The following is a 24615-nucleotide window of genomic DNA, read 5'->3' on the forward strand; positions in this document are numbered from 1 at the left end:
AGACAAATATGGCCATTAGCGAGTGGTGTGACAGTCTGGCAGGTGGTGTGGTAGGTTATTTAGTATTTCAAGAAATGCACTCCCAACATTAATGGCCAGTTTCACACCTGAAGAATAAAGCATTTTCCTTTTGGTTCCAGTAAAAGTTACCTGCCTTTAACCCTGTTGTATACCATTGCTAACTTCTCAATAGAGTGATGTAGTTTTTATTTGTGAAACCTCATACCGTTAAATGCAATGAGCTCATCCTTTTTCTTGGCATCATCTCATCTTGATTCTGGGCAAAGACATAATGAAATTACAGCAGAGAGAAGACTGTAAAAAGAGAGCTCATTTTTCTCCTAAAAGTAATGCTAGTCAAGTTGGCCCTAGCAGCTGTGAAGGAAAGTGAAAATTCAAGCCAAGTTTCATATTTGAAGTTATACACAGATTCCAAATCCAACATCATTACTCTTGCATTGTTTTCCAAATGGTGAGTTATATTCTTCACATATGTAAAAGATGGTGAAGCAACTGCAATTAGAATAGAATAGTTCAGTTGGAAGGGACCTGCAAGCATCATCTAGTCCAATCGCCTGAACACTTCGGGGCTGATCAAAAGTTAAAATGTATTATTAAGGACAGTGTTCCAAATACCTCTTAAACACCAGCAGATACGGGGCATCAACTACCTCTCTTGAGCTGTGGCAGGTGCATCCGCCCAATGAAACTAGGAAGTTTTTTCCAGGATTTGACCAAGCTCTCGGTAAAGAAATGTTTCCTAATGTCAAGTCTGAACCTCCCGTGATGCATCTTTGAACCATTCCCAGGTGTCCTGTCCCTGGATCCCAGGGAGAGATCAGCACCTCCCTCTCCACGTCCCCCCTTCAGGAAGCTGTAGAGAGCAATGAGGTCGCCCATCAGCTGTCTCCTCTCCAAAGGAGACAATCCTGAAGTCCTCACGGGACATTTCTTCCAGCCCTGTCACAGCTTCGTTGCCGTCCTCTGGATGGTTCAAGCACCTTCACATCCTTACATGGTGGGGCCCAGAACTGCACACAGTACTCCAGGTGAGGCAGCACCAATGCTAAATACAGCGGGATGATCACCTGCCTGGCTGGTTATACTGTGTCTGACGCACCCCAGGATGCGGTTTGCCCCCTCGGCCTCCAGGGCACACTGCCGTCTCCTCTCCCAGTTTATACTTGGGTCTGGCATTACTCCTCCCAGGTGTAGAATCCAGCTTTTGTTCTTGTTAAATTTCATGACATTGATGTTTGCCCAGTGCTCCAATCTATCTAGATCTCTCTGCAACTGTTTTAACTGTTTCTCAACATCCAGGATCTGGTGTCCACAGGACAAGTTTTTCACTGGCCTCAGGATATTTGACCCTTACATGTTTCACCTTCAGCCCTAAAAAGTTCTAGGCACAACTTCCTCTTCAGGTGCACTCTCAACTTGTTACTGGCTGAGAAATTCTCACAATGCAAAAAGAAAAGAAATAAAAAGAAATGATTATGTATAAGCAGTAATGAGATGCTGTGGGTCAGACTCTGATCTCTCAAAGATGGGCAGAGTTATTGCTTATAATAACGTCAGGATAAGAATGGTATTGTCATTGGTCTACCAGACAAGGGCTCCAGATGTCTCAGTTCCCTTACTAGTGCTTTTCCAGCATTGGATGTCCCCACTTTACAGTTAGAGAAGGAAGGTACATAGAACTATTTTTGCCACCTTCTTGATACTTACCTATTTTAAATGACAAAATGCCTTTGAGACAAGGCCTGCTCTAAGCTGAACGCTGTGAGGTTCTGATCTTAACTAATATCTCATGGTGCTACAAAATGCAAAGGGTAAATGACTCAGAATGTTTTCCACTGAGTTTCCCTTGTGGCTTTCTCAGACTTTATGAACAACTCTGCTAGAACTGGGAGGCTTGTTCTCTAAGAAATCTTGCACAGGAAGAATTTAATTATTGCAGCAGAGTGACTTTTTTCATGCTTATTTATCTAATGTTTGAATGGTTAGAAATGTCTTCTCAGTATGTGCATTAAAGACTTCCTGCCTGGAATGTGCAAAGGACTCTGAACATTCACAGGATATTAAACAGATTCATAATGGAACCTAACAGTATAAACATATCTTCAATGCAGACAGGAATGCCACAAACCCTTATGTTGTGTAAGGTAAAACATACCCCAGTTGTGTCTGTGTTCTCTACTGCAAATAAACAAGGGAGAGATGTGCCTAAAAATATTTGTCTGAGATAATTTCTTATCTCATTATTTCATTCTCTTTTTAATAGATTTATTTTTTTTTAAGGTGATACTTTGAAGAACTTTATTATAACTTTGCTATAACTTCATCCAGCTAAATCAAGGCCACTTGAAGGCAGCGAGTAGTCTGACACAAGTCCATGCTGGTAGTCCTTTTAAATAAGAAGCCTTATTTTACACTTCGTGTCATTTGCTTGGTAAGAGTGCATAGAATAGAGTATTGGATACATATGTCTTCAATGTATGCTGAAAATGTTTAAACTAAAACAGTCCTAAGACTAAAAGTACATTTTGGAATTCTTTTTCTCCTTACTTTCTATTTGCAAAATCCTTCATGGAGATTCTCTTCCTCCACCTCCTCTGTGGTGTCTGACATTGCTTTTTTCCTTTCTAAATCACCCAGCCATTTTCTAGAGCCGCACACAGCTGCCTTTGCTCTGCTCTGCTCTTTCTGGCATGGCTGATGAGCAGTTATTTTACAGTTAGGGGAGAGGTACCATCTTTACAGCCAGCAGCCAACCACATGCCATAGAAAAGAGGCACTGTTGGTCAGAACTTGACCTGAGCAAGAAATCTCAAAACACTTGAATGAAGCTGTGGCAGGTGCATCCGCCCAATGAAAGCAGAGCCTCTTAGCTGCTGAGGTGTGGCAGCTCCTGGCTGCCTTTGTTCTCAGGGCTTCGCGGTAGTTGGGGCCTTTGGCCAATGGGAGCCGCTATTGACTACAGGTCAGATTCGGCCTGGGTATAAATGTAGTCCCGTGAGAGAGCCATCTTAAACTCATGCCCTGGGGCAGCCGTTTTGAGTTCCTCCCCACAGGCAGCCATTTTGAGTTCGCTTGTCCCCCGGAGCCGCACGCTGCGGTCAAGGACTCTCCCCTTGGGTCAGGACGCTGCCCAAGGAAACTCCTCGAGGGGCCTTGGGTCAGGACGCTGCCCTGAGCAGGTCCTCGAGGTTGAGAGTCCTCGCTTGTCAGGTGAGTGATAGAGCATTTTGGGTTGCTGTTAAACCCTGTAGAGTTCTTTGTTAGTTGCTGCTAAACCCTGGAAAGTTGTCCTGTTCTTCTCTCGCAGACATTCGAACCTGTAATTTATGGAGAGCTAGTGAATTGTGTTAATAATAAATTTTTTATTTTTGGTGGTTGGTTGTTTTATTTGAGAGCCTCTGTAACAGAAGCTCAGCTTCTTGAGCTACACTTTTCCCCAGAATCTCCTTTTCAATTCTTTTCAGCCAGAAAAAACTTTGAATAATTATCATGGAGAGTGATACTTCTTTCCCCTGGAAAATAACTTCCTGGCCAGATTTGTTAGTGACCCTGACACTGGACCAGAGGTCTGTCCTCCTCCCTCCCTGCAGATAAGGAAAGTGGATGGAGCAATGAAATTACATCTGATAGATTTTTCTTTTTCTGAATTGGAAACTGTGTGCAGATCCTCATTAGTTATGTCACTTGATCATCTCTCATGAGAGAAATATAGAATGGAAAGGATTGAAATGTAGATATATAGAAAAGTGTTGAAATACAGAAATATAGAATGAAAAGTAGATGAAGGTATAAAACTGTAAGGATGTTTGTGGTGAGTATTGAAAGGAGGAAACAATCCTTTTTCTGGTGTCACTCCCTTCATCAACTTCACTGTAGCATTGCTGGGCTAATGCTCACCTGGTGATAAATTCCCAAGTGTAGGAAATAATGTGTGTGGGATTCTGTGTGACAGATTATCATGGGGTATGAGTGTGGGACATTGGAATCTTTCATTGAATTAAAAATTAAAGGCTGTAAGAAAGTGTAAGTGTCAATTCACATGTCTGTTTCCTGCTATAAACCCAGGTAATCATGGCATGATTGAGGGAGGTTTGAAAAATGTTTTCTTCTTTAAAAAGGAAAGAGAGAAACAGGACTCAAACCTCCATGGTGTGAAGTCACTGTCCTCTGTTACTCCCTCTGTCATCTCATCACAATCTGTTTCCAAAGGAGCTTCCAGAAAACTGGCTGCTTACTCTTCTGTAAAAGTTATTTTTAAAAATAAAATAAATTACAGTATAGAGGGAGGGAATAGTGGTGGACGTCTGGTCCTTTATGAAAATCATTCCTTCATGTAGGAATTAAAACAATGTCACATTTTGTGTGGGGAGGGTGGGAAAAATAGCTGCGGGGCTCTGCAGACACCTGCCCATACCCAGTACTGCAGTGGAAACTGCCCCATCATAATTCACAAATATAGCCTGAAAGGTGATAGCCTGATGCTGAGATTATTTTACAGCCACACCAGGCAAGTTCCAGTCAGACAGAAGCCCTTCTACTGTAATCACTGGAAGAAAATGGGTTTCCTGTCTATCTGCCTAGAAGTGCTGCATGGATCCAGTATTCAGAGTTCAGTCACTAATGCAGACATATAATATTTCTTGAAGGAGATGTACACTTTCCTCAGGGGAAGGGAATTACCCAAAATATGAGATGGTGGCTGATGAAACTTCATATGAGCACTGCTAGAGGCAGGGGAAGAAAGTGGGGTAATTGAAAAATTGTGTGTCTGTTCTGTAAGCTGCCCTGATCCGTTGTGTGTGCTTGTCTCTGTGAGAAGGAAATTCTACTGGAAGTAGGATTTGTAAGCTTTGCTCATGTAGAATATGACTTAGTCAAAATCTCTGGCTGTGAAGTGTTTTCCTGAAAGGGCTCTCTTGTTTTCCAGACAGCGTGAACTGAAGGGTTTGGTTCGTTAGTCACACCAAGCCCCTGCAATCAGAAGGACTGTGCATGTGGGGACTTTAAGGACTCTCCTCATTAGCTCATGACAGGGTGGGAGGCTGGAGGAGAACTAGAGGAGAAATGTGCACTTTCAATAGCTATCAGGTACCCTGTGTGCCACCTGTGTGCTCTGGGTGCAGCTGGATTTCCTGCAGCACCCTGTGTGCTGGCTGGGATATGTGCCAAGCAGGGAGCAGCATGACATTCCTGCCCCCAGACCTGTTTCATCTGGGGATGGGGAAGAATGAGTTATTTCCCAGTGGTTGGGATGTGAAAGACTATTGAAAGGTGGAAGCATAGGAGTTCTTGGCTAGGAGGGGAGGAAATCTGTTTTGAGTGACAATAGAAGCATAAGATAAAGGTGATCAGGTGGATCTGGCCACCCCCAAGTCCTCTACTTTCATGACAATAATAATAGCTCACTCTCCCTAAAAATCTAGGCATTGCTAAACATGAGCATGTAATTTCTACTATTCTAAAGCTAAAATGGCTGTGTGTGAGCTCATCCGCTAGCACAATGATCTGAGGGCTTTACATGTCTACACAGTGTGTCATATACATGCAAACTCTCAAGCTGCCCATAGACCAATGTGTTCTGTAAAACATATATGATGGTCCATGAGACATGGCAGCTTCAGACACCTTTAAAAGACTGGACTTCCAATGGTTTGCATTCAGACCAGGTTTTTTTTCTGTGTGAAATGCTGGGAAACCTCTGATGGTTCTTCCCCACATTTCCAGCCTGATGTCTTTTCAGCTGAAGGCTTCTCCAGCTTCCACAGAAATATGTTTCTCTGCCATCTGGTGTGCGTTAACCTTTGCACCCCTTAACAAAACATTAGACTCTTGTAGCCATGTGATAAGGTGTATCCAGTGAAAAGAGAAAAATGGCAAGCTAGTTTCTTTCCACATTACACTGACCAGAGACTGTTGTTTCTACAGCAGAGCAGCATCTCGGGAGAGGTTAATGTTTGGTGTCATTCCCTTAACCCAGGAAGACATGATCATACTTGGCTTTAGAAGGTGGAAAGGGAGAGCTGCTAATGCAGAAAGAAACTGTGGGATTGCTTTCATAATTGGTAAGAAGGAACCACTGACCAGGGGAGTTGCAGGGCAACACTCTCGCATCACATGACTGGACATACGTATGTCTGTATACAGGCTCAACCCAAGTGCCAAAGATTTTTCCCTTTCTGTTCACACTTGCAAGGATCATCTATACAGACAACACTCAGTAGCTATAAAGTATCTGTTGTCAGAATTGCTGCATCATCTGTTTATTAGTGTAAGATACCTGCTTCTTTCGGCTAGATCTACAAAAGATATCTGTTACTCCTGAATATGGAAAAAGCAGTATTGCAATTGCTTTTATTGGGACTGTGGGATTTGACAATAAAATAGAGGATATTCTAAACTATATGGGATATCTAGACATGCTATCTGGGACATCTACATTATCTCAGTTATCTCAACAATATTGCACAGTTAATCAAAGAACAGTGGTGGCTTCCTCTAGAAAGCATAGGTTGCTTGTGTCTTTTCAGTGCACATCCATAGCTGGCTATAACATGTTTGCCTATGTTTATCATTTAAGCTGAGATTTTGGACATAGCTCTTCCAGCAGTGTTTACAGCGTCAATCAATGGTCCTGTGGCATAACCATAAGGTGTGTGTTTTGTTGAAGCTGGCACTGTTTTATCCAACACTATCAGCTCAGTTGGATGAGAAAGGATACACAGAAACCAAATACGCAACAGCTGAGACAGTAACTCTCTACAACTAAAGATTTGGATTATGTCTTGGCCAAGATGTACACTGAAATAATGTTTGACAGAACACAGCCATATCCTGTGTGGGACTCCTCTCCATCTCATTACTCAGTAAAATAAGGTTGCCTTGTCAGGCCTGATCCAGAGCATTTCCTGTCACAGGAGCTGAAGCTAGCATTGCTGGTGCATCTCTAGAGACCCACCTTAGCATAACAATGAACGGTGCAGATAGAGGCTGCCAGCAAAGAGGGGAACACGAATAATGAGGAGGGGCCAGACTATTGGAAAGTTTATACAGGGAGTCACCCTAGATTTGTGTAACTCAACTTGGAAGGATCTCTTTATGCTCCAACCAGCTGAAACAGGGTGCTGTAATTTTGTTTCTCTAGAAATTAAAGGTCACAATGAGTTGAAATGCCATTTCAATTGCTTTTATCTAAAGAATTCAAAGTGAATTTTAATAAGGAGGGTTTTTTTGTGAAATACGGAATTTGAATTTTTGTCAGATTGGATTAATCTTAATTCCAGAAGTTATTACATACCAATGGTCTTTTGTGTGTACTCTCTCTAGATATGTATACGTATGTATAGGTATCTATCATGATTTTGATATGCATCTTTTAATTTTACTTTTTTTGACAAATTGCTTCTCCAGATTATTAAATATAGAAAAAGAAGCATCCTGTTTTTTTCACAGGTTTCCTTCATAGTTGGCGTTCTTTTCACTATATTTATTTTGTGACTACTATCCACTACCTGATAGCATAGTATGGAGTTCTTGGGAATGTGTCAAAGTAGCATGTTGGAAGAGGTGTGAGTTCCATTTGCTCATTTTCAGAACTCACAATTTGGGGGATGCTTTAAGCTGGTCATACAGGTGTGTACCCAGCAATGCTCACCTATATGGCTTATCTTTGTTTATAATGTCAAAAGACAGAGAACCTCTTAAAATTCATATGCCTGCCACCCCAATGTGGTGCAGTAAGGTTCAGTGAGGATGGTATGATTTCTCCAATTTTTTTTTTTGCAAGCTGAACTGCCTGAGGATTTATTAGAGACTTTGTAGGTCAAACTAGAGAGCAAGCAGTCGAGCATAACCGTATAGGAAACTTGAGAGATGCATCCAGAACACTAATCTTGACAATTTTTAAAAAGTCCAAAAGGGAATCTAGAAAATTTCCTTTGGCAAATCTCTGTTAGCTTCCTTTTCAAGATGGAGACCTGTCTCAGGATTCTGGAAAATGACACTTGCCATAAATTCCCAAGATTGGCTTAGAATCTTATGAGACTTGCTAAGGTCTGCATTGCCCTGTTGTCCTTATCCTAAGACTGGCTGTTTTTTTATGATGGTGATATAATTATTATAGCTTCAAAAGGTAATGTGTATTCTCTTCTGTCCTTCCATACTGGCTGTACTAAGCTCTACTACCATCTTTAGATTGGTCTGCTATAAGGAGCTGCACCAGCATACATTTTCTAGAAGATACACTGCCCTAATAGTAGAACTATGGTAGTCCTATTTCCTTTCCACTGATCAATGCCAAATATATAATGCCACATTTATCTGTTCATCTTTGAAAGGACTGGTGTTTCCCTAGATCAAGCCAACTGGAATACAGGGTCCTCTCATGACCATTTAGTTTTGTGTGACTGAATTTACATGTCAGTTCATGTACTTTCATCGTCTACTCACAACTTCATACAGACTATATCAGATTTGTCTCTAAGTTGCAATTAATTAGCAGGAGAAATCTCATAGCTGTAGCTGTCACATCACAGCTTGAAACTGAACTCCAGCCCCAAATAGCTCCTCTCTGCTTGCAAATGATAAAAACAAGGTAGTCTATTATCTTAAAATCTTAAACTAGACCTGGGATGCAAGTGTCAGACTGTCTGGGGCCCTGTTATTGAGGCTGGCTGTAGAACAGGAGATGCTTAGATGCTCTAGTGCCAAATTATGGCCCTCTTAGCATTGTAGCCACTCCAACACACAGGCCTAAAAAGGGACTCGGGATTGCCTGCTCAACCCTTGACTGTGTAGGTTTGAGGATGCATTGCAAAAAACATTCTCCAGTCTCTTTCTTCACACCCCATGCCCCCACCCCACTACTGAATGCCAGTACTAGATAGCCTACATGATAAAGACAGGCCTTGTTCATCTTCCATAACTTTAGTACCTACTGCACAGGAGAAAACCATCACAGGAAAAGCAGGTCAGGAAAGGCAGGTAATGGATGTTTAGTCATGTGACTGTAACTGGTTCAGACTTCTTGTCCACAGGGGGAAGGGAATAATTATCTGCCCCAGATGGGTCACAGATGTCTTTGGACAAAGAGCAGTGGTTCTGCTTGAGCAAATCTTATGGCCAGACAGCCACTAGATGTGTCTTGCTTGCTCTCAGCACCTTGTTTTTGCAACCCTTGCAATAAGCCTCTTGGAGGAGATGTAGAAGGTATCACAGCTTTTTTCTGAGTTACAGGCAGCCAATTCAAACAGTTTTACCCTTGGGATGCACAACTCTCCCTTCCCCATCTTTGCCTCTTACACTGTCAGGGAAAAGTACGAGCAGGTGGTTTAACAAAACATTAGCAAGGATAGGTAACAGCTTTAAAAAGTGTTTGAAGGGAAACAGAGCTGTTGCTTCTAATTTTTCGCTTTGCCGTCTCCATAATGAAATACAGTCATATCCACTTAAGTAGTACCTTATGAAAAAGGAAGTGTTGTGTTTTTATTGGACACCTTTTATTACCAGCCTCGGTGAAAAGTGCAGTTGTGAGTAAGTATCCATTCCTTAGGCCTTTTACCAGCTTATAATCCTGACAGAGAAGGGCTCCTTCTCAGACAGCAATTTGCAGCAGCAGGAGTTACTTTTTCTAGGGTCTATAGTGATAGGACAAGGGGAAACAGTTTTAAACTAAAAGAGGATAGATTGAGTTTAGATATAAGGAAGCAACTTTTTACTATGAGGGTAGTGAGATGCTGGAACAAGTTGCCCAGAGATGTTGTGAATGCCCCCTCCCTGGAAGTGTTCAGGGTCAGGTTGGATGGGGCTTTGAGCAACCTGACGTAGTGAAAGATGTCCCTGCTCATGGTTGGAGGGCTGGACTACATAATCTTGAAAGGTCCCTTCCAACCCAAGCTATTCTGTGATTCTACTGACATGACAAAGTGGTAGGAAATTCCCCAACAGGGTGCCTGTTCATGGATTATAACAATCACACTAGTCATATCAGCAATTTCAAGATTATCTTGGAAAGACTACTTCTGAAATGAAGTGCATAGGAAGTATAATGCACCTCTTCTGCTTGGAACTCCAACTTGGAACTCTTGCCTAGGAAACTGTAGATGTTCTTGTCCACTATAAGGCTATTTGAGTAGACACACTCACTGTTCGGAAAGTGTTGCTTAAAAATGGAATGAGATGTTTGTGATCAGTCAGTCAGAATTAGCGTTATTTGGAAAAAACCCAAACAAGATGAAAAAATAGCAAAAAAACATTGAGTCAGTCACTGGCAGGTACTTTGCTACTTCTAGTGCTATGTGCAAGGTGTTTAAACCCTGTAATAGCAGAAAATAACTGGGAAGAGAATTTCCTCCACAGTAAATGCAAAGCACTATGAGGTGAAATTCTTCAAAGCACAAATCTCTTCCCTAGACTAGCCATGGGCCTGCTGACATAAAACTTCCACACAGCTCCTCCAAAGCCCTGTTCTATTCAGAAATGAATAAAAATGTTTCCAGAATAGCAGTCTGTCACTTCCTTAAGCTCTGGTGATACCATCCTTTTTTCATGGACCAGGTAATTTTCCACAATTCCTTAGCGGTGGTGATTGCTGAGTAGTATCTCTTTACATGGGACAGGTTGCTCTCAGAGCCTGGAAGAGCTTTGGTAATAATAGGTGTTTGACAAAAAAAAAGAAACAAAATTATTACTGTGAATTTGCTATGACCAAACCATTGAAAATATGTTCCAATGGGTCATCTACCCCGTTTCCCATTCCTGAAGAATACCTGTCCTCCATTATTGCTGGATTTCTCCTTGCTCCTGTACTAAACCAGACTGTAAATAGAAGAATCTGGGTTACCCTGCAACATAGACAGGATTCTTTCATGAGAGGTCTGTGCTGCAGGAAAGCGAAAGAGGGAAAGAACATTTTGTTACTGGACATGACAGTAAGGCCTTGCAGACATCTGGTTTGGCGTGAGATGGATGGTATATAGCCAAGCACAGCAGCACTCTGGCACATATTTAAAATCCAATTTTTATCTCTGGATCTAGAATGCAGTAGGTTTTTTTTACAAATCCTTTTCTTGTGCTTAATTCATAATAGTAACAGTCTGGTAAGACATACATGCAGAGGAAACATACCAGAATGTTGGTTCTACTCTGAGGAGTTACTTTCTCCAGGCTGTTTCTGTGCAATCTTCATTATACTTGTATTTGTAAGGAAATGATATTTTCTTTTGAAACAGATATTCTGAGTATAAGCTTGTCTCAGGTGTTTAAAGACAACCTTTATTGTTCAGCTCTGAAAAAAACACTTGGAGGGTTAACATGAAAACTACAAAGGGATTGTAATTTAATAGTATAGTAATTTCATAGCTGTGCACATATTCAGCTGTACTGACAGTTAACTGTTACTAGCTTCATATCTATTTTATTAATGCTAGTGATTGTTGTAAAATTTCACTGAAGCCCTTGACTGGATGGTGTGTAGTATCATCTCCATAAGACAGCTGTAATGTCTGAAAACATTTTGACCTCAGAAATTACCAAAGTAAGTAAATAAAAATAACCAGGACATTTGAAATCAATAGCTTTTATATTTTGTTGTATCTTTGGCAAGCTCTACTTTCATTCAGGTATTCAAATTTCCAGAAACATAGCTCCTTAAATAAGTACCATCTAACTCCAGGCAATAGCACCAGACTTTCTCCCAGGTGTAACCTGGACAAAAAATGTTTGAGTTCAAGTCTTGTCCAATAACAAAACTAGCAAGTCTGGAGTGCTTCCCTTCTACCTTAACAGGGCATTGAACTAACTGCAGTTGTGCTGCTTCCCCCCCCCCCCCCCCCCCCCCCCCCCGTTGTCTCAAAGTACAAAATTAAATACCCTTTTTTAAGGGAATTTGTCGAGAGTGAATAAGAGGGAATCGTGTATTTTGCTGGAAGGCCCTTTGTAGCCTTTGATTCATATAACGTATAAGACATCATTGAAAAATCCCAAATGAGTAAATACTTATTCACATGTGAGTTGAAGAGCTCATTACAGAAGTCTAGATCTGCAGTTTACTCAATTAAAAACCATGTAGTGGTATTAGACAACAGTTAGAAAACTAGGTCAGGAATTCATAGTACCATTGTCTTCTGCTTCTAAGTCTCCTGATCTCTACTAAGCTGATTTGGCTGAAGGAGGTGAAGGTGGTGATGGTGTAGTTGACATTGAAAATCAGTGATTCTTTAAAGTTATGGACTGTCTAAAGTTTTTCTAGTGGGGTTGTGGATCTGTCTAAGACTTCATCAAGAGTACAGACATGAGTACACGCTTTCTTAGTGACCTCTGGTTATTTTTAAGTTGTCCAAGTAGTTCCATTGACTGGAAAAAATGCTAGCTTAATGCTGTAGAAAGATGCAGAGAAACTGAGGGCTAACAACATGGGATACAGAAGCTATGTAAAACAAATTAGGGCCTATGCTACACTGACATCTGTCTAGGTAGAAAAAATGTCCATAAAATCTATGACTATAAGGAAAGTGCTTCTCTTCCTGTATTTAGAAGAGGCAGCACAGATATAAAGGGTTACAGCACATATTTTTATGTTTATACAGATATCCCCTTTCCCTGTGGGCTGTTTGCATTGGCCTTATAAGGGCAGAAAGCCTTGCTTCTCTGCCTGCATGTGCTTCCTGAGGAAGACCTGTCAGACCTTTACGATGTTATGTGGGTGATTGTGTGCTCAGATTATTTATTGAGGATCAGGCATGGGAAGCATTGTCAAACATCCCCAGGTAGCTTACTTCCCTTCTGTGAGGAGAATAAAGCCTGTTGTGTATTTCTGCAAAAAATAATTGCAGGTCAGAGATTTTGCTCCCAGACAACAGACTTTGCCTGAAAGATTCTTGGCACCAGGGGTTCAGGGGTCAAATGCTTTGATGTCAGGAGTGAAATGTTCCTTCACAAAACAGTAAAGTCTTAGAATAAGCAGATGGTTTCATGCGGAAACTGCCTAAGCATACAATAATCTCATAGGTGACCCATACCTTATTTCTCAAAAGCCATAGCAAGAACTGTTTAGGAGCTGTAATTATGGGTATGGACTGATATCCCATTGACTAGCTTTTAAGTGAATTAGGATGCAATATACTACTGTTGACAGCTTTCTTGAAAGGAAAGATTTATTAGCTTTCTTTCTGGGTGAGGGTGAGGAGGTGATTTTGGTTTATGTTGGTAGCCAAGAGCCTGAAAGTTTTCATCACAAAATAAGCTGCTTCTGCAGCTTGCAAACTTTCTAACAGCAATGGGGGCAATGAGGTGATGTACAGTGTGTAATTGGTTTAAGAGCTTACAAGGAAATGAGTAACAAAGAATTTCTGCCCCATGGTGTTTTATGTTCCTGGAGATGAGGGTAGGATGTCTGAGTTAGCACCAGAGTTCTTCACAAAAACAGCTTCATTGTTTGCCAAGAGCTAAACTAGTGAGTTTAGTCAGCCTAATCAGAAGGCACCAAGGTTTAAGCAGAGCCATAGACATTTTCTGCTCTTAAAGTTACAGTAAACTGTAGCTTCTCATCTGTGCGTAGGCAATTCTTTTAGCCAACTAGTTTTATGTAACCTGAATAGTGAGGTTATTAACCTATAATTAGTGTCAGGTTGGTAACCCAAATTATAGTGCTCTGTCATAGTACACCTCAGCTTACTGCTGCTGGAGTAACTAGGATCCGGCCATAACTTTCTGTCTGTAAGATCTCCCATCGAAACATTGCACCATTCACATACAAATGTCCTGGGAGGAAATTGAGGGTAGTGTTTCCTTACCATAAAGATCTGAAGAGGCACGGGTGGATCTAGCTTAGAGGACATGCATACTCTTAATTATTTTAACTGATTATTTATTATTAATTTGCATTAAATGCAACATTCATTTAAGCTTATGGTGACAAAGTACATGGTTTTTTTGCAGAGAGAGGTGGACTCTTCAGGGGTAACAGTGCTTGCAAAATATCTGTCTAGCTGGTCTGAGAAGTAATAGGAATACACCTCCGTGAGTACACTCACAAGATTTACGTATGTTTGCATCCATGCTGTGATCACAGCACAGTTTGTGCAGAGGCCCTGTGAAACATCAGTGATGCAGTTTTCTTCTTTTTTTTTTTTTTTGGTGTGGGGGGTGTGTGTTTTGTTTTGTTCATAATAGGTAAGAGTTGTAGGCATGCTGGAAGTAGTATGGTGCAGGAAACTGTACAGTAACACAGCTAGCTCCCTTGTCCTGCTGGCCGGTGAGTGTCAAGCAGCTGCTGTTGCAGAGGGCTGGCTTGGAGGTGCCTTGTCCTTCAAGCTAATAAGGAATGTCCTGCAAAGCAAGGCCCTTGTTTCCCTGTGCATAAACATCATGAAACACCTGGTGTTTCATTGTTGCCATGGAATGCTGAAAGAATTCTCAATCTTCAGTTTGTGAAATACATAATAGATTTAATGACTCTCTTTTTAAGGAGAGATTCTCCTTTCTCCATTCTACCTGCTGGGTTTGGTTTGAAGTTGAAAATGCCTTGTATAACTTTTCACTTCTCAAGTTTCTTTATCTTAAAGAATTTTTTTTTAAAAATTATTTAATTTTTAATTGTTTTTTCACAAATACATACTCTAAACTGTTCATTTTTTTTAATCTGTCATAGAATTTGGAAGTGTTAAAAAAAGAATGTAATGGAAGTTTTTTCTTAGTAGATACAGTAATCAGGTCTTTGAAAAGAATACAGCATTTCTGTTCCAGAAAAACCCCCAGTTGATATTTATCTATTTTGAGATCTTTTACAAGTGGAATAACCACAGATAACTTTATAAACCTATTATTCAGATATGCAACTTTATATCCAGCATATCTGCAGTCCACATTAAACCCCAATAACAATGCATCAGAGTAAGATGAAAGGCAGGAAGTATGCCACAGCTGCAAATAATGGTTACCTTTCAAATATTTAAACCAAAGTGTCAGTATTCTCAAGAGTCAGTGTGATATGCTAGTGTAAAATTCTGTTTAAAATACAGCATCAGTACATTAAATAAAAAGACAAAAGAAATAGAAATGGGCACTATGCTTTTCTAAAACTTCATAATTTGATATACTACAAGTTATGGCTGAAAGGGGGGATTATTTCAAGTGAAAGTGTTCTTAAAACTTCTGATGGTGCCATGGCAGTTTATGATTCTGTATCAGAAAGCTTCTTTTACGTATTGTTTGTATTAGAAGTATGGGTAGTTGGCTGTGTCAGCTTTAGTGGCTTTAAAGACTGCTGGTAAAGTTTCTTGGTGTCCTCAAACCCTGCCAAAAGCAGAGGTGATCAAAACCACAATATGTTTACATGTTTTGAAAAGCACAGATAGTATTAATTTGTATGAAATACTTGATCAGTTATAAACACTAAAAAAAAGTTTCTCAAAAAATAACCTATTAACGGGAAGTTTGCAAAAAGGGCTAAGTTGGTCACTTAACTGTAAATTTCATAAATCCAGATACTGATTTAGAGGACAGTAAGTAATGAGTGAAAAGCCACACAGTGCCTAGATTAACAGATGCTTTTATATGTAATTTAAATATACACATATACATGTTTATTTGGAGGAAAGTTTTGTCTCTAATGAAAAATGAAACAAGAATTAGTAGACAGTAAACTCAGTTAAATCACTCCAGACAACATTGTTTTCTGCTTCTCCTGGCAATCCTGAATTCACAAAGAAAACTGTGGGTTTCCAGAGACATTCCATAAATCCAAAAGAAATGCAGCACTAAAGAGTAGTTTCCCTTTAGTTAAAATAGATTTAAATGTTGAAAACAAAATAGTGATAGCTATTGTGTTGATGGTTGAGGGCTTAACCTCTGCTGTACCTGCTGTGACATCTGGTAATGACTGCTTTGAAAAAATATTTGAAACTTAGATCTAGCAATTTAATTTCAGGATTTACAGTAAGCTTGAAAGAAATTTTCCTCTGCAAACTGCTACCATCAACAAGGGAACTGTCTTCTTGGACCGTCAATGTGAAAGCCATCTCTTCAGAAATTGGTAAGCAGAATCCTGTGTATATAGTTCTGGTCTCAGATTTTTATTTTTTAATCTTACTGCCTAGCCATACAGGTGTTCATATTGCAAGAAAAATCAGTGACTATCAAAGTGTTTATTTCTCTTAAAGTAAGGCACAAGGAAAATGTGCCTTGTCAAGTCCAAATGCAGAATTAATAGATATGAGCAGGGAAAGGCTGGATGAGAATACAGTTGCATTATCACTTGCTGACTGGCAACCTGTATTTTCTGAGCGTTTGAGAACCTAGACAACATTACTCCTGTTTTGTATTCAGTGTCTGTTAACTTTTATTCTGAAGACACATCTGTGGTAGTAAGACAATTCCAGAGAGAGTTAAATTCATTCAGACAAAAATCAAAATCATGTTCTCTGGCTTTTTCCTACTGTTTTCTTTAATTGCCTCTGTAACCTAAAGCATCATACAACCTTTTAAAGACAGGACTACAGGTTTTGCAAGCAGGATCATCTCATGGTGTAGCTGACCCAGAGCAGTGTTGCATCCACTTTCTGGTCAGTTACTTTCTCCATATTCCTCTTCCATTGCCAAAAGGACTAGTCAGAGCTGGGAGATGCAGCAGAGTCGACATCTTCTGTGTCCCGTTCATGTGGGGACACTGGTTGCCCGCCTTTAACACGTTTCCACTTCATCCTTCTGTTTTGAAACCATACTTTGACCTGGGTGATAAAAAGGCAATAATTACTTATTGACCCAATCTGAGCTGTATAAGCAGACCTATGCATATACGTGTGTATCAACAGACAACTCTTTTGTGGAATTCTAGAAGAAAAGGTGAAAGGAACCTCACAAGTTTAAAGAATCCATCTCTCTAACAAAGGCAGGATTTATTCTTTCTAAACTATTCCATGCAGATGTTTCTCTGAGACCTGCAAAGGCAGTAAAAGTGCTTTGCATGGTATCTGTCTTTATGTCAAATAAACGTCAATCCAATGGGCACAGTGCATCTAATGTCTTTTAACATCTAGTCCATCCAATCTAATGCTTCAGGAATTATAATTTGCTTCACTTAGTGGACAATAGAGGAATTGCTCAATTAAGCTTTGATAAGGAAACCCTGACTGAGATCACAATGAGAGAACAGAAATATCTCTCTCCATGGAACTCTGCATTTTTGTCTTTCCTTATCACCTCAGAATACTACCCGATCCAGGAAGAATGCATGTATTGAACATATATTATTCATAATTTCCTGGTACTCACAGTCTAAGGTGATCTCTATTACATCTGTAAGCCTTAGTACATATTGATATGTCAATGAACAGTAGTAAACAACAGCTCAGTAGGTATTGGTTATCCCCAAATGTATCTTCAGTTTAGATAAACATATTTTTATTAACTACTTGCAGAAATTTGTAACAAATGTGTTTTAAAAGAATGTGGAAGCTTTGCATTAAAATACCTCTGTGCCATTGCAAAATTACACTCTTGAGTAACATATCTGTTTTTTAGCTTTAGAAAGAAGTTGTGGTGGAGGAAGAGGAATCTGGGGAGGCAGGGATTCAGGAAGTACTTGTCTCTCAGTGAGATCCAGGTTCACAGCTATCTCGTATCTCCTGAGCCTTGTCAAGTAGTTATGGTGGGCAAATTCGGCTTCCAGCTCCCGTAGCTGCTCCTTTGTGAAAGCTGTCCTTTCCTTCCGTGATTTGCTGCTTGTTTCTGCCTTGTTGCTTGAGTTCTGGTTTTCTAAGAGGCAAGCACATGTTGTGTAATTTGCAGTTACATTGATTTGTGTGAACATGTGTATTGCAGAGGTCTGATATAAACTACTAATTGAAGTGCTCAGTGGAAGTTGGAAGAAATTCGTGTTATGCACCCTCAAGCTCAGCATGACTTATCAGTGTTGCTTGCCAGTCTTGGGTCCAAGGGGACAGAAGTGGGACAGCTCAGAGTCAGGAAGGGGTATGTTGTCAAAACTGCAGAAGCGCAGGCCTGGGTCTGTGAGGTCAGGGATGAGCAGCTATGGGAAGGAAGCTCTCATTCCTTGCTATCATTGCATCAAAATCATTTCCTTCCCCACATCTTTACTTTCATTCCTTATATACATATCATTGCTTTCCCCTGATCTACCCAGCAACAGGCAGCAAAGCTAGCACTTTGTGTATATGATGTGTAATATCTTAGAGTGCATGGTGACAACTCTGGTGCAGGGCGTAAGGTAAAGTCACTTAGTAAGCACCCTAAGCTAGTATATGGGCTGGAAACATTGTGGGGCAGGGAGGAACATGGTAAAACAAGCAACACCAGAGAACCAGTGTTCTTTGAATTGGCACATAATACTCTACACTTTGAGCTTCTTCTAATCCTTGCTAAATTAAAACTATAAGATCTGGTATCTGTGTGCATGATTGGCCTCAGTATCATCCTTGTCACTGTGCTGCCCTGAAAAACTTTTTTGCTGTTGGTGCACTTGGCTTCAATGTGGTCAAGAGTCATATTTGAAACACAAATTTCAAGCCATAGCCAAAGGGATGCTGTACAAATTATGCTAAAAAGCAAGCACAAACTGATTTTGCTTGAGACTGTGGCAATCTATTTTTTCCTTTTTTTCTAGTGTTTTTAAAATGCAAGGGAAAATGCACTTGTTTCAGTGAGTGAAGCCCAAACTGCCAATCTTTCAGGGAGTCTGTCATACAAGTTCCTTGACTCTTTTTCCCCGCTTGCTCCCGTGGTTGGCCAGATTCCCTGAACTGAAGATGCTAGTAGGTTTTTTGTTACGCTGAGGATTAATTACTTAATTTTTGTGTGTAACCAATGTGCAACGAAGTTCTGTGTATCCTAGCATAATATTTCTACAAAGAAATTATATACAAAATGTTGGCAATGAGCACAACATGCAACATCATCTTCTAGAGGTCCCTTTGGTTGCCAAAGTAATAAAGCTGGAAAAATCTATCAGGTGTGGCTGTAGGCTTCATGATTGATCTGATCTGAGCTCTGTCCGTCAGAAATAGAGATATCAAACGTAGCTCCCATTAGTGATAATGCACCCAGGGAACAGTGTATCCCATGCTGCAGCTGTACTGCTCTCCACTTCAAGGACAATAGTCTTGTTTGCATCAACATTGTTCTTCCTTCAAAAATCCCCCCAAATTTGGGGACAGTATGAAAACCCCAGAAGTTTCTCCCCATGCTTTTGCCCATAGTTGTACAATCCCCTTCATTCTTAATCTCTTACTGGACAAACACACCATTGCATGTTTCCCAAAGGCTAACAAACGTGACTTTTCAGAGAGTGGTGGGGAAGCAGGATTTGAAGTGTAGATCTCTTGCTGGGAACTTTGCCACCAGATTCTGGGAGCCTTGGTCTCAAGAGCTTCCCCCTGGGTCTCTGCTCCCCTAGCAAACATGTGGAGGGGTGAAGCAGCTTTCCAGTGCCACTAACACACTGCAGGAACTAAAGCCACCTCTGTCAAATTAACCTGGGATAAACACAGCTAACGCAACCTGAATATGCATGTGAGCTCACCACTTACCCCTGTGCAAAGGACATGCTTTCTAAGGGGCAGTTTTACCAGTCTTTATCTCAAAAAAAAAAAAAAAAAAAAAAAAAGTATTTTTAAATAGCTAAGTATTTCTGGGAACAGAGGAGGATGTGTAGCTTTGAGGCTGTTTGCCACATGGTGTTGTAAAGAGACATATGGTTATTCATGGGTGGAGGTTTTGTGATATTCCAAAAGTGGAAATTAGGCCTAGTTGCCTCAGAATTTTGACAACAGAATGTGCAAAATGGCAAATGTTGTGTGAAAGGACAAATTGATTTGGAAAGATTTTCCTACTCTACTGCCAGTTTAAAAAAAAAACCCAAACCTGCTCAGGAATCACAGGAAGATCTGCGTCTCTACTATGAAGCATGCATACTTGCAGGATCTCAACCAGTTTCAGTGTGTGGTTGAACTGAACAGCTTCCTTTCCCCAGGGCTGCATCAGAATAGGTGTAGGAACTCAAATAGTACATGTTCCTATGCTATAAAGTTTCCCAACAAAAACTCTGTCAGGCACTAATACATACATGTGTGTATGAAGAGGCAACCTGTTCCCTGCAAAACAATGGGCCAAATTCATCATTTGGAGCTGTTCAACAGAAGTCAGGCTTTCTTTGTGCTTACAACCAGCATAACTGAATTGGAGAATCTGGTCTCATGAAGTAGTACTCACTCTCCCTCACTGGGTTGAACTGGTTTACTAAAAATAGCCAGTACACAATGCTTTGGAGGAAGGCGTAAGGACTCTGCACTGTGCAGATACAGGATTTTGTCACCACAGAGGGTACTTGTATTGCTTAGAGAGCAGCTTAGGCACAGAAGTATGTGGGTCACTAATGCCTGTATGTGGAGGATCCTACCTGCTTGTTAGATGTTTGTGGTGATCCACAGCCCAGATCAATGCACCTCATGTTTGTTATTCTACAAACTACTGTAGATGTCTGAAATTTTACCCTCAGTAGAAGAAAGTAAAATAAAAATACGAAACATCTACACAGTGTTACTTTTTTCCCCGTACTAAAGACTTTGAGGGCATATTTATTCTAAGCAATTAAATCAAGTAGTAAGACACTGATAGATTTTGCTGTTATGGAATATAAAATTCTGAAAGCTGTCAGGAACATTGGGCAAATAAAGTGACTTTATAAATGGTGGATTCATTTGGCAGCTGATGTTAAAGTATCCAAAAGTTACTTCAGTGTGCACCACACGGAATAATGCTCAATGGAGGGTGCAGACAGAGGGCTATGACACAAGACGTTCTGCACCCAGACCACTTTAAACTGATCAGGGACTTGCCTGTGCTTTGCTTTTCAGTCCTTCTCAGGTTATTTGCTGCTGCCTGCTGCTATCTACTCTTACCTACTGCTTTTTATGCCACCATGACTGTAGATGTGAATTGCAAGCTTAGAAAATCCTCTTTACAGTTAGGGGCAAGACTGAGAAAAGTTGGCAGATTTGGGAATTCAGATCAGCTCTACACATTTTAATATAAAATTTTCCAGAATTCCTCAGACAAGGACACTGTATGTCTAATGTTATTAAGGGAGTCATTACGGACTGTTATCACATTCTCATTTCTACTGTAACCTCACTAATATTCTGTATTGTTTCATTCACATAAAATAAATCTGAATTCTGTTATGTATTATATTGCTATTGTTGGAGATCTAGAGACTTCAAGTGCATAATAATGCAAGTACAATTTAGGACAGGTCAGACAAACTTTATTGAAATTTTATTTGAAAATGTTAATGGCTGTGGCTTGTCGATGGACAGCAGAGGCAGCTGTGAAAGTTGACCTGAAGATAGAAGTTAACCTAGTGTTATTTGGTGAGCCTGTGAAGTCAAGACTGAATACAGCATTCTAAATAACTAAAGTCTGTAGTGGAAGGCAAAGGTGTGTGTATGTTTATTCCTGAGCACTTGTAGCAGATGCCACTGTTGTTGTTGCCATAACAAAGCCATTCTTTAAATGTTTTTAATATATCTGTGCTTCAAATAAAGTTTTAAAGATTGACAGGCTTTTTTATTATTTTTAAACCATTCTGCTTATTTGTCTGAGAAATATGTTTATTTTAGACTTTTCTCAGAACACTCTGCAAAGAGCCATGTTCCAGGATCTTCACTGTGTATCTTATAATGACTAGGGTCTTCACAAGAACCAAAGGTTTTTGCACACACTAGTAACCAAATCATGGTAATGCTGTATCTGTATTACAGTTCAGGTAAAATTGTGGTGGATAAGGCACCAGCTAAAGAAAATAGTTTATTTTGTATGTTTTGTCTTCAAGTGATTTCAATATATTTTTCTTTACTAGCCCAATCTCTGAAGAGAAGGTTCTGGGTACCTAGATTTTTAGAAAAGCATGAAGGAAAATTCTCAAGAGGAGAGAAATGACTTATGTTCTACTTAGAATAAAGAATCACTATGCGATACGTCCAGCTACATTTCTGGAACGGCTGTAAAAGTGAAGGAAAGCACAATAAAATTGCTCATAGAATTTTTCCCCTCATTTGTTTTATTTTGTCTGGGGACAGAAAGAAGGAAAACCTTGCAGGAGGGATATAAAATAATTCTATCTGCTGTCTGGTAAGCAAAGAAGGGAGTGAAACGAAAAGCCATGGAATCCACTTTGAGATGTTTTCATTATTCTTCATTCGCTAGAGTAACAACTTCAACAGACAGCAACAGTTGCTAGAAGGTAGGAGACACCATACCTTTCAGTGATGTCATTGCTTACAGCTTCCCTGTAAGGAAAAGTATATGGGACAGCAGCAAGCATGAAAAGAAAATGTCAAGGGTGCTGGTAATAGAGAACAGAAGGAACATTTGTCTTCTACTTAAAAAAGGGAAATGTGCTTTGGAATCAGTCTCTTAAAGAATAAGGATATCCCTCTAATCTGAGTACACTGAAATCTGCTGTTTACCTATGACTAGCAAATGTTTTAATAAAAACATTATTCACTTTTAAATTTTTTTTAAGCTTCTTTGCATTTGGGATTTTAGGAAATTTTTGCCCCAAACATGCTTTTTCGATAGAAATGAACTTAAATTCTACAAAGATTGCTTTCTAAAGATAAAACAGTTAACTGAGGGCAGTAAACCAGATTCTGGGCATAAAGAGGTCGGGAATATTAGTTATTTTATGTGTTCCCTGACAGGGAAGAGAACAGAGATTAGGACTAATTGCGTGACAGAGAGCATGAATACCAGCTTGTTTAAATTGCAAAATGGATAAATGAAAGTTGTATTAGAGGTGGCTCTTCTGTAGCCAGCCTGTAAAACCTAAAAATAAATAAATATTTTTATCACTGTGTTCTTTACTTGTAAAACGGGGATACTGGAAAATATTCCCCACTTCATAGCAGTGCTATGGGAAAAAAACACACTGTAGCTTGTAAATTAACACTATAGCAAATGAATGCATATAAGCATCTTAAATTTTAACAGCTTCCTTGGGAGAAAAAAATTTTATGTGTATGTCACATATCTGGATTTGAGACAGCAGCACACCAGAGGTGGTGTAACTGTGAAATTATTGAATATTGCACTGTAGAAAGAATGTGTTTTGCTAGCTAGGATGACACAATGAAAACTATCTACATTTTCTGCGTTGTTGGACGTTGTACTGATGGGCAAACTCGTAGTACCTCCTGTTTTGACATAAAAACATTTAATATTTAGTGAGGCCAAATAGAATTTATATCTAAAGGGATACTTTGCATCTTGTACTTCTTATGATAAACTGAGATGTCAAAATCCTAGTACAACATTTCCAACTAGCACAGGCAGCTCAAGATGCTCTTTCACTGCCGTTCTCTTACACTTGGACAAATGGCAAGGTATGCAATATATAACTCCACATCCTAGAACTTTCAGCTCAGTTTACACATGCCATGTGGTTCCTGTTTAGTTACAGCAAATGTGCATTGTGCTGGTGAGTAAAATGCCTGGTTCAGTAAACAAGATGTGCAGGACTGAAATACAAGCACCAGAGGTCATCAAAGAATAAGCCATTTAGTTTCAATGTTGTTATTGTGTAATTTTCCCCAGTCAAGAATTACAGAATGTTTTCCTCATCAGCTTTATTTCTTAAGTTCTAATCTCACAGGTGCTCTGATTCTATAGCCTGTACTATCCCACAACCCTGATTTCGTATCACCTACCTGAGTTTTCCTTTTTTCTTTTGGATGACTTTTTCTCAGTCTCACTTGTAGTATTTACTGGTACCTCATCATCTTCATTCATACCCACTGTCGCACTCACTAGATTTGGGCTGCTGCCTTCTGACTCCCCAGAACCCAAAGCCAGTCCTGGATTTAGTCGTCTTCTGGCCTCAGTTGCTGCAAAATGCCAGTCAGAGTGTTGGAAAGAGGGGTGCTGCTCCACAAATGCTCGCTCCTCACATGGGAAGCTATGGGGAGCAGTCACCAGGCAGGAGGTTGAGAAATCTGAGTAAGTAGCAAAATCTGATTTTTGATGGAAAGAGAATGGTGCTGGTGGGTAGTGGTTCAGCCCTGAAGCTGTGGTGACATCCGCATGGGTGCTTCGCAGGCACCCCCAAAGTGGGGCAGGAGGTTGTGGACTGCGCATGCAGCTGCTGCTGGTGGGATCCATTTGCTTCCAATCCTGTTCACACTCCAGTGTTCGTGACTGGTTATAGCTCAGGCTTCAAAATCAGAAGAGGAGCAGAGGGGAAATCTTCCAAATTTTACAGAATAGATTTCCTCCCTAAACAACAGTTTGTTTGAGGGTTTTATGCTGTTGCAGATTTGTTACTTTGGGAACTCTTCTAAATATCTTCATTGTCCCAACTGGAAAACAGTAATCAGATCTATGTAGTGATTGCCCTGAACTGCTTCCCAAGGCCTGAAGCTTGCTTCCTTGTGAAGTGCTGGACATGAGCGAAACACTTTTTAAATACTGTGCTGGGGAGAGAGTGTCAAGTTTGTGAAGTGAAATGTGAGAGGGGAGGGAGGGGTTAACATACATACACTCAGTCCCTCCAACCAAAGCAAAGCAGGCAACTATTAATCATCCGAA

At 40.2% G+C, this 24615-nt stretch overlaps 1 protein-coding gene and 1 long non-coding RNA gene across 3 annotated transcripts; one reads left to right on the forward strand and one right to left on the reverse strand.

Annotated features, from left to right (window-relative positions):
* Nucleotides 1–15548: 15548 nt before the first annotated feature.
* MEOX1 (mesenchyme homeobox 1) lies at nucleotides 15549–24440 on the reverse strand. 2 transcript variants are annotated; one of them, XM_074849882.1, is made up of 3 exons: nucleotides 23739–24440; nucleotides 17597–17769; nucleotides 15549–16742 (listed from the first exon to the last, which is right to left on the reverse strand). In XM_074849882.1, exons 1-3 carry the CDS (start codon nucleotides 24187–24189, stop codon nucleotides 16620–16622), a joined length of 747 nt encoding a protein of 248 aa, XP_074705983.1. In that variant the 5' UTR covers nucleotides 24190–24440; the 3' UTR covers nucleotides 15549–16619. The 2 variants fall into 2 exon arrangements, with proteins under 2 accessions (XP_074705983.1, XP_074705984.1); XM_074849883.1 differs by having other exon boundaries at nucleotides 16628–16742; nucleotides 17486–17769.
* Nucleotides 15941–22072, forward strand: LOC141934430 (uncharacterized). Its single transcript, XR_012626324.1, has 2 exons — nucleotides 15941–16048; nucleotides 21890–22072. It is a non-coding gene; the product is annotated as an uncharacterized LOC141934430 (long non-coding RNA).
* Nucleotides 24441–24615: the final 175 nt, after the last annotated feature.

This window comes from Strix aluco, chromosome 24 (assembly GCF_031877795.1).
Source record: "Strix aluco isolate bStrAlu1 chromosome 24, bStrAlu1.hap1, whole genome shotgun sequence".
Classification (NCBI taxonomy): Eukaryota; Metazoa; Chordata; class Aves; order Strigiformes; family Strigidae; genus Strix; species Strix aluco.